Below are 10,664 nucleotides of genomic sequence, written 5' to 3'. Positions count from 1 at the left end.
AAATTTCCATGAATGAGGAGGAACCTGATGGGAAAATGAAGTCCAGTATTTTTTCATAGAAACAGAGAGAGTCAGAAGGGGTCTGCCAGGCCATCTAGTCTGACCCCTGGCTCCAGCCAGCTCCGCTCATGACATGCCTACCTTTTCATGGCAGTTAACTCTTCCTTGGCAACACCCTTCTTCTTGATATGTGTTGATCCAAGGGAAGCGATGCTAAGAATTGAAGGAGTGAAGCAAGCAGTGATCTATCAACATGGGTATACGAAATTTCCAATATACGTAGGTTAGTGCTTGTTCCAAAGTACTATTTGAAATTCTTGTTGGGTTTGTTGCTGATGCTACGCACGGCAATCACTGACGGGCCCCAGGACAAGACCTTAGATGAGAAGTACCTCTGGTGGGAGGTGGGCACTTAAATGTGCATTTAATTGTTAAGCATCTTTATGGAGTAGTCTTTAATTCACATCCAGTCCTCCTGACATGCCCTTTTTAGACCTTCCCCAGTCTAGTGCCACCAGAGGTTTTGGATGACACAGATCCTGTCCCCAGACATTATGGGGCTAATGGTAGATCTGTGTCAGCTAAGCACTTATCCTTATCCTTCCATATTCCTTTATGGCATGAAGGGAGGCCTTAGCCAAAAAGTGCCACATTAGAACTCCCTTCCAGTGCTTCAGGAAATCAGGATACAAATATGCAGCCTTCCGGGCACAATGCTATCAACCCTACAGCAGATGCTCTTGGGCGGACCTCTGAACTTGGAGACTTGCAAGTGTCCAATAAGGGTGTGAGACACAGCAGCAGCAACCTCCACTGCTGCAGCAGCCTGCCATTTTCAGTCATCTAGATTTAGTTCTTGGGGCAGGGAAGGAAGGGGATTGTGGCAGTGAAGGGAACCGGGGTAATTCCACAGCCCCACCTTCCTCCCTTCCCTGATCCAGGAAACCCTCCCCTGCAACTCCAAGGTCAACTTGCCAGCTTGCAGGGACGGCTGGTGCAGTTCTTTCTGCTAGCTGGAACTTTGAAGGATCCTACAGTCTCCCAGATGAAGTCAGGAAGTTAGAGGATTGCACCCTACATATTTTCTAGTTAACAGCGCACAAGATCAGAAATGCTGCTGGGCTTCTGTGATGTAAGTCTGAGAATGGTTTAGCAAGGTTTCTATGTATTGCAAATAACAACCCAAAGCAGGTGGAGAGGCCAGTCATAGCCTCTTCCCACCACAATATTCACCTTTGATTTATCTCTGCAATAGTTGTTTCCAGCTCTGTCCACATGCACAGGTCTGGCTCAAGCTATTTCCTGCTGCTTTTCCTCTCCCTTATTTCAATTCTGTCTCTTTTTTGCCTCATCATTTTGTTGGGTTTGGGGTGGGATTGCAGCTGAATGTCTCTTTTGTTGTGATTTAAGCAGAATGAGGAACACAGAGAATCTAGCTAAACTAATTTTGTCTCTCTGTATCAATAGCGCATAGAGAAATATATCTTCTGAATGTGCAGAAATATTCTCATTGAAGTGCACTTTAAAAAAGATGGTGACACGTTAATCTTTTTTGTATCCCCTCCAAACCATGATTAAAAAATGAAGGCCAGATCTATTTTGTTTGGTGTTCCCTTGTGTGTTTTAATTGGTAGATTCTCAAAATCCTGCCCACACCTCATTTGTACAGTTTAATCCAACAATGCTTAGCATAATATTCCATGTGCCATCAATTCATCAAGTACTGATAGAAAACCATCAACATCTGTCTTCTAGAGACTTATCTCACTGGTTTGAAATCTATCTGTAAGTAAATTAAGGTTACCTGTCTGTGCAGCTATACACTGAGCTAGTGTGTAGAGCTACTTTTGCTAAGCTTGAAAGGCATGGGCCTGCAGCTGGATGGGTGACCACATGCAGAAGCAGAGCAGGGGTTTGGAATCGGTGGCCCTATAGGCCCCTTCCAACTCCTACTGTATTCTGAAGTTCAGGAACTTTAACTTGGAGTCCTGCAGTAAACAAGAGGTTGGGTCCAATGGCTTTACTGGCCCCTTCTATCTCTGCTATTCTGTGATTCTATTATTCTAGCTCATCCTGACACTCCCTACAGGCACATGGCCAACATTCAGGCAGCCATTTCACCAAACAGTTCTAGTGGGTTTTATCTCCGCTAGGAACTGGTCTTTTGTAAAGCTGATGGGCCTTGATTGCCCATTCAGGACCAAGACATCCCATTCAGGACCATGTCAGCACCCCTGCTAATACATACAGCGCAGCCCAGCTTCTGTGGCACCACTGCAAGGAGTCAGAATTGAGCTGGAAATGACCAGTGAAGCCTGCAACATCGATCAGCTCTGACTTTCTTTGGCTCTGTGGCTTCTGTAGCGACAGTACTTAGCAATCAGTGGTGGTGCAATGCAACCATACTGAGTCAAGGGTGCTTGGTTTCCCCAGCCATGACTTTTCTGTGAAGCAGCCTACAGGGTGCTGTCTTTGTACATATTTGTTGCATTCTTTTGTAAACCGCTTTAGGCTTTGTGTGAATGAGAAGCAGCATACAAAGATTGCTAATAACAGCAACAACCATGCAGACCGGCCAGTTTGAACATATTCTGCCTCCATGTTGCCATCTGCACTGGGTGCTAGAACATTTCTAGGCCCAGTTCAAAGTGCTGGTTTTCATCTTCGAAGCCCTAGATGGCTTAGGGGAGGGGGCAGGTTATGTAAAAGAGCATCTGTTCCATTTTAATCTTCCCAAGCATTAAGTTCATCACCTGAGGTCCTTCTCCTGCAATATGGTGGGGTAGGTGGCTATAAGAGAGATGGTCTTTCAATGGTGGCATGCAATCGGTGGAATGCCCTCCCTGGAAAATCCCTGTGGGGGCCTCAGGTGAAGACCTTTATATTCTCCCAGATATTTTAAGAACTGTTTTAATGCATTTAGATCATGGCATTTTTATTTTGCTGTTGCTTAACTTCAGTTTAATGTGCTATATTTTTACTATTTACTGCAGGCTTTATTTCTATTTTTATGAGATGTTATTTTTACTATTTTATTGTTTGTAATTTTAATGTATTGTACACTGCCCAGATAACTTTGATTATTGGGTGGTTTAATAGTGAAATAAATACATAATAAATATTTACTCTCCTATATAAATTAACATTATTTTGCAATTAGATCAAATGCGTACAAAACTGAGTTACATTTGAAGCAGACATCCAAGATATGCAGAAGCAAAGCATTCCATCATGCTTCAGAGGTACTATTGCTTATTTGCAAATGTTAAGGCTTTTTAATTGCAGCAGCAGTTTTGTTCCTGATTCAAAGTTTAGGTTCACACATGAAGTCCTAGAGTGCACTTCCTGGCTGTGCTTTCTTCCCAGACCAGAAAAGAACTTATGGAAATCTGGCTGGGTCAAGTTCAGGGGCACCAGAGCCCAGCCAGTCTAATGCCCTGATTACCACAACTGCCTTTCTTCCCAACCATAGCTCCAAAACAACAAGCAAATTTTGTTTGCAAATGAAATGTGCATGTGGCACAAAGGAGGTGTGCCTCTTTCCCCCTCATCCACTTGTGCATAGAGAGAAGTGCTTTTAAGAGAGTGCTTTACCATCCATCATTTTAAAGAATTTTTACTTTCATATACATCTGAAAATGAAAACTTGTTAAGGATTTAAGATACATTTTCAGCGGGGTCAGCTTTTTGTATGGGTCTATCTTAAAGAGCCACTTATAAAGAGCTCCTCAGAAGTAAGTTTGACTGAGTCTGAGTCCCTAAATATGTGTAGGGTTGCAGGCTGAATTGATTAATTTAGCTGACTGATCAATTGTAGTCCTAGTCCCAAATCTTGGCTGCAGCACCAGAAGCTTCCTAGATCCATCACAAATATGTAAAGTAGCATCAGTTCGGATATCGGAAGTGGTAGAAAGAACTATATTTCATTTATGCTTTTGTCCCCTTAATAAAGCACACTGAAGAACACAGGGATGTGTCACCATTTATCATGAATTTAGCTCCCTCTAGTGGAAAGCTGTGCAGAACATGTTAAAAGGTCATTCTACATAGAATGCCCAGCTGTGTGTGTTATATTTTAGCCCACCCTCCCTCTACAAAGCTCACAGCGGCCTGCCTGGTTTTCGCACAACAACCCTGTGATGTAGGGCAGGCTGAGATTATGTCAATGAGTCAAGGGAGCCCACCAAGCTGTCTGCCCCACTGGGGAGGTTTGGCTTGGCTTCCACTTGGCTCATGGCTACACATAAATAACATATTGTCATGGAAGAATCAAACACAGCTGCCTGAAACAAAAACATGACACCTGCTGGGGTCAGTTTCTGTAGCTGTTCCATTCCTGGAAAGCAGCACTGCTCTCTTACTCAGAGAAGAAGGAATTGAGCAGGGGAAGAGAGAACGCCAGAGAGCCCTCTGTCTCGAATTGCTCTGCAAATCCCTTGCTCTTCAAGACAGGGTCAGTTGCCCATTTTGCTGAAGGCCCTTCAGAGCAACTGCTCACTGAACAGCACATTTAGTAAGATTTAGTGCTTGGCTAAGGAGGAGGCTGGAAAACCAATTAGAATCAGCGTAAATCTGCAGCCTCGGCCTCCTTCCCTCCCAGTTTCCCAGCATGCCCCCCTTTCCCCCATTCTAGGCCCAATTGAGACCTCAGGGAGGGGAAAACCCTTTCTGTGCCAACTGTGAGCTGACAAGGTGGGGGCTCAGCCTTCCTGGAGCTGGGACTCCAAAAAATCCTATGACTTCCCAAGCAATGTCAGGAGGCCACAGAACAGCATCTTTCATTGATTATTGCTTCCTATGCCCCTAGCAGCTAGGGCCTAATCTGGCTCCATAGCACTTTGCAGGGCACAGTTCTCTCCTGGAATGCTTCCTTGGCTTGAAGGGCAATCTGGTCCAAATGAAGATAAAGAGCCATAAGAAGGCCATGGAGTAAGTTGTCCATCAACAGTTAGCACCAGTTCAGCAGACTGGTGAACTGGCTCACAGATCACCTGCTCTTTTCCACTGAGGTGCCTTAAATTTCAGGTTAAATTATAATAACTTTTCTAAATTTGAATAAATACCTAGACATTAGCAGGTTCATACCTGTGGCTTCTTTTCTCTTCCTTGTTGGCTATGCATCAATGCCCAACCTGATAAACCCTGCCACTGAAAGCCACTTCCAAGTCTTGGGATTTGGAACAACTGGGTGGTCACTCCTTCATAGTTTAAATGATCCATTCGTATTTCAGGATCTCTCTCCATGAAAGATGGAAAACATTGAAAAAGACAGCCTGGTGAAGCAATTGGACTGTTACACTGGGACTTGGGAGACCAATGTTCAAGTCGTGCCTCTACCATGAAGTTCATTGGATGACTTTGGGCCAGTCAGAGTCCACTTCACAGAGTTGTTGTCAATATAAGGAGAGGAGGAGGAGGAGGATCAAGATCATGCACGCCACCATGAGTTCCTTGCAAAAAGAAAGGAGGAGTGTGAGCATAGGCAGAGTGTGAGCATATTTTCTAGAGCAGCAAAGCAGGTGTCTAAACCAACATCAATCACTAGATGTTTTTAATTTTAAAGAGCAGTCCTTACTTGGAGAAAATATGCTTTCAGCAGGTAGCAAAGAGCACCAGAAGGCACACTTAACTATGACAAAATCAAGAACTAGTAAAGGTAGGAGCCTTTGTTCTGCTGGCAGAATAAAACATATAATGCTATTTTTTGCTGACTATCAATCTGATCATTAAAATTGCAGGCAAGAAAGGGGACATGCAGGAAAATGCTGCAGCGCTGAGCACCCCTGTGCTGTGCAGGGCCTCACCAGCCATGCATTTTCCCAGGATGCTCCAATTCACCCTCACAGGCCTTTAGCATCCTGTAACCACTTGCCAGACAACTGCAGTGACACTCAGTCTAACTCTGGTTAGTACTGCGCAGAAGAAGGACATGCTAATCCACTTCTGAATTTTCCTTCTTGAAAACACTATGATGAAACAATCCAAAATGAAACAAGAGATAGTCCAATAGCCTAAGCACTGAAATTATCTGGAATGATTGTACTGGGAAGCAATCAACAATCAAAATCTATGTAATCACAAAAAGTGTGATATTCAGTATTTCATACCTTCCTGCATACATGCCAGAGAAACAAGTCAATGAAGTACAGGCTCCAGCTACTATTAATGGATATTTTCACTGACATTTCTATATAATATTAACACTTAGACTTAGGTGAAAACTTTTTCACATATTTGAACTTTGCACAGTAACCAAGAGAACAGACTTGGCCATTTTTTCACAGGCGTTCTTTTGTGAGCAATGAGGCTGAAGGGATTTCTGGGTATGACCAGCATTATCTATATTCCTGTGGAAAATGCTGTGATTTGGCTTTCTGGTTCATTTGGGTTTCTCTGACTGTGTTGGCTATATCAGCACGCAAAACTTATCCCTGTACAAACAGTACTTTAACCTGTTACTTCTTCCCAGAGTAAACATCCATGGTCAGTTTTGTGGACACTACTTCAGGTTACTCGGCCTGCTTTTATTAGCAGAACTCCCATTCTTGAGCCGGAGAGGATAATGCAGTTCCTCACTCGAGTCTGCATCTTTGCTTCACTGGGCTTCATTTCCCTGCTGTGGTGGAGCCATCTTCTCTGGCGACCCACACGCCATGGCCAAGGTAGGACCCCTCCACCCCAGCTGCCAGTCTATAGAGCAATTCTTCACAAACTCAATCCAGGCTTGTATACATATCCCACAGTTGCTGATTTCTGCCTTGTTCTAAAGTGCTTGAACACGACAGAGGATTTTAATCATGATTAGAATGGATTTTGTGTGTGCGTGTTGTTTTTGGTCAAAAGTTTTCCTCATTTCTGCAGCCTTTGCTGCAGTAACTCAGAAACTGTGGAAGGACATTCATAAATGCACCCATCCTGGCTAACCTTGGTGGGAAAGAGCAAGTGCCAGTGCTATTTTGTCTGTCATCGATTCCCCAAAGATTTCTAGCTTATTGTGTTCAGAATTACAAGTATGAAAAAATTATTTAAAAACCAAGCTGCTTTCCACTGTCAGAGCTGTAATTCCCAGGGCTGTGGAACTAGTGGCGGTATCTACTGCATCAAAATGCACTTCAGCTGACTTTCCAGGAGTCATATTACTCCATTGCTGCTCTGATAGCGTGCCATTGGTATTATTATTATTATTATTATTATTATTATTATTATTATTATTATTATTTCATTGTGATGCAGAGGTTTGTGCAGCATTACTGGTGTAAATTCATTTATTCTATAGTCTGCCTGGAATTTCTTGAAAAAGCAGGATACACTTTTCCAAAATCCCAGCAAATAGCCCATTAAGGAGAGGGCAGCACTCCGTGGTGTCATTTCACAAACTCAAACAGCACTAACCAAACTCTGCCAAATTCCTCCATTGTGCAAGCAGTTGCACAGTGTACTCATGCCCCCACTTGCACAACTGGTTATGCTTGCTTAAACATACCTTTAATTGCAATTTCTCCTGGCATACAGTTTGGAACCCTGTTTAATCAAGTAGTGGAAAGACAGCTGGATACTGCTCTGAGCTCCAGATTTGGAGGATGAGATCTGATCTTGCAATTCCACTCCCCTGTTCCTCCTGTTCTTCCTGCTACCTTCCCTTTCTGATACTGGAGAGTGGAAAAGAAACATTGGTTGCATCAGGACATAAGTTGGCCAGGATGGGGAAAGCTCTGGCTAGGCAACATCCAAAGCTCTGCCAGCACTCCAGCATGGAACAGTGGGAATTAGACCAGTCCATGGGGAAAATGGGAGGGAAATTCTCTCTCTCTCTCTCTCTCTCTGGAAAATTCAGATAAAAAGGAGCAGCAAATTCCCATTGGAGGCTGCTGATTCCAATGTCAGTGGAGCAGTGTATTCATTCCAGGTCATCATCTGATTTGTTAATGGACTTGTTATGGTGTTGAACCTATCTGGGAATTATGGTTTAAGAATAGCTCCTTTAAAGATCAGATTAAAATCCAGAGTGGCTACATCACTGGCATGGATAGAATCGCTGAGAAAAACCCAGAGAGCTTCTGTTATTGGATGGTATAGCAATGAAATTAGTAATAATGGATAAACTGACATCTTCCTATCTTCTTTTCTAGGTAATCTGATCATTAAGGATGAGGGAGTACATTTTCCATACAAATTTGACACTCTCCTGCATATTCAACAGTCCCGGAAAAAAATGCTGAGGTCCTTCTGCAGCAAAAATCATAAAATTGTCACACTTCCTCCTTCCCAGGAGGAAACTTCTCAGTTATTGTCTTTCATTGCAGTAAACAACAAATTGCATTTTCTGTATTGCAAAATACCTGGCACAGGAGTTAAAGGCTGGGAACAGCTGCTAGAAATGCTGGAGGAGAAAGGTGTCACACCGCCAATGCCAATCCCCTATCACCAGCTGTTCGGTACCCAAAAGTCACTCAGAGATTACAACCTGTCATCCATGGAAAATATGCTGAAATCCTACACAAAAGTGATGTTCATCAGGGAACCTTTCCAGAGACTCATCTCTGCTTATTTGCATGGCTTGGCCAAAGGCGTAACCTTCCAGGAGTTCATTCAGAACATCTTATCCAGGGGATCCATGAATGCCAGTGCTGAATGGGCACCATTGGTCAACCTGTGTCATCCATGCCTTGTCCAATATGATTACATCATCATGTTTGGATCCCTTGGCAGTGAGGTGCAACATTTATTGCTCCGGGCTGGAGTTGCTGGGAACCTCCAGATTCCTGTGTTCAAAAACTCCAAAAGTCCGTGGGCATATAGGTGGTCAGAAGAGCAGATGCTCAGCAAACTCTCACTCATGGAGAGGACACAGCTCTGCCATTTCTTTCAGTCTGACTTTGCTGCATTTCACTTTCCCAGCAGCTTGCTGTGGTACTACACTTGTGTTCCAAGAAGCAATTCGATGGAATAAAACACCTTGACTGGGATGTTCAGTATGCAAAAGTGAGTGCAAAACTGAGCTGAACTGCTGAAATTGCTGCAGGAAACAGAAGGGTGGTCAGCACAGATCAGTGAACTGTTCCTGGAAAGCACTTTTGACAAAATAAGCAAGGGATGTGATCTAGTTCCTCAGTCTCAACCCATTCAAGAGAACTGCCTGAAAGTTTTGTCACCAGAAATGGCATTTTCTCCACATCTATTTCATTTATTCATTGATTCATTTAGAAACAAAGAAACAGAGTGAGTCAGAAGGGGTCTCCCGGGCCATCTAGTCTGACCTCCAGCACTTATCATGTTTCAATACCTCCCAATAGCTAAAGGTCTCTGGGTGGTTTACAAAGATTAAAGCTGAAAAAGCCCAGTATTCTACATAATGTAAAAGGCATTTACATAGATGCATATAAACAGATAAAATGGATGGATGGATGGACAGAATTGTCACAATCAAAAATATAAAATCCCAGGACCTGATTGAAAACCTTATTGTATGTTGCAAAAGACTTGAGAGTAGGGAAAGGTCTTAAATTGGCACAAAAAGGTGATAGCATTGGTACCAAACTGTTTCCCTGGGAAAATCATTTCTGAATTCTGGGCCCATCACCAAGAAGGCCCCCCACGTTTTTCCAGCTTCTGATTCTTCCATGGAGGAAGCACTCAGAGGAGTCCCAGATGATGAGTGAAGCATCTGGGTAGGTTTACACTAGGAGAGGCTCTCTGATGGGTATTGCAATCTCAAGGCCTGTAAGACTTTATAGCTCAAAAGCAGCATCCTGTATCAGGCTTGAAAATGTATGGGCAGCCAGTGCCAGTGGCCAGAACTGTGGTATATGTCCGGAGTGCTTTCAGTCTGGATGCTGCACTTGGCACAAGCTACAGCTTCTGAACAATCTTTCAAGGGATCCCCACACAGAGTGTATCCAGTCTCTAACCTGTTGCAGGCAGTACCCATCAGGGCTGGATACCCTCAGGATGGCCTGGCTGGTGACCCCTGGTAACCAAATGATCTGGTAGGCTTGGTACCTGGTTCTGAAGAGCTGTCTGTCAAAAGGGAGGCCCCCTCCTCCATGAAATCATTGTGAGGGAGGGGGAGAGAGGCAGCCTTATTAGCAATTGGAATTTGACCATTGGAGCTTGGCTACTGGGGGAAGCAGCTAAGGTGGGGGAAATTGATCTAAGCTTGTGGTGTTTGCGGAGGGGGACATTCAGTTTTTATTGTGAAACTTAACCAAATTTTATAAAAAGAAATGGAGAAAAAAGAGAAATGTATCTGTATGCATACATAGATTTGTTCTACATTGGTGACTACATATGAGATGTTTATTATATGAAAATACAGTTTTCTAGTAATCATGCATAAGTAAAAGCAGACCAGATATCCAAGTAAGCATCCACCTGAAGGCAGCATCTCTAAACTTGCTCCATTTAAAACTTGAAAAAGTTGTAATGTGTAATCCATAATCCATAGGAGTTCTACTATGGATTTCTATTTTCGGTGTTCTACACTCGGTCCTTTAGCTGTCAAAAGATGGCAGAAAATCTGTCAAAGCCTATAAGTCATATATATAATGAGATTCAAATGGACCAAAGCTTAGAGTTTGGTAGAAATGGTAGCCAGTGTGTTTCTTTTGTTTCTCTTAAGTAAACTCTCTGTCTCTTAATCCATGTTTTCGATCTGCAAATCCTTC

General features: G+C 43.2%; 1 protein-coding gene across 1 annotated transcript; it reads left to right on the top strand.

Annotated features, from left to right (window-relative positions):
* The first annotated feature begins 6,562 nt into the window (after window positions 1-6,562).
* Window positions 6,563-10,664, top strand: LOC123032411 (carbohydrate sulfotransferase 8-like). Its single transcript, XM_044448280.1, has 2 exons — window positions 6,563-6,662; window positions 8,130-10,664. The coding sequence occupies exons 1-2, from the start codon at window positions 6,563-6,565 to the stop codon at window positions 8,948-8,950; spliced, it is 921 nt and encodes a 306-aa protein (XP_044304215.1). The 3' UTR covers window positions 8,951-10,664.

This window comes from Varanus komodoensis, unplaced genomic scaffold, assembly GCF_004798865.1.
Source record: "Varanus komodoensis strain SLA01 unplaced genomic scaffold, ASM479886v1 scaffold1, whole genome shotgun sequence".
In the NCBI taxonomy this organism is placed as follows: Eukaryota; Metazoa; Chordata; class Lepidosauria; order Squamata; family Varanidae; genus Varanus; species Varanus komodoensis.
The sequence above is the reverse complement of the archived record's forward strand: the minus strand, read 5'-3'. Positions and strand labels throughout refer to the sequence as shown.

Bases quoted from the DNA above. Each gene is read 5' to 3' on its own strand.
- LOC123032411 (XM_044448280.1), top strand. From the start codon at position 6,563: ATGCAGTTCCTCACTCGAGTCTGCATCTTTGCTTCACTGGGCTTCATT. The intron at 6,663-8,129 runs GTAGGACCCCTC...CTTCTTTTCTAG, and splicing joins ACCCACACGCCATGGCCAAG to GTAATCTGATCATTAAGGAT.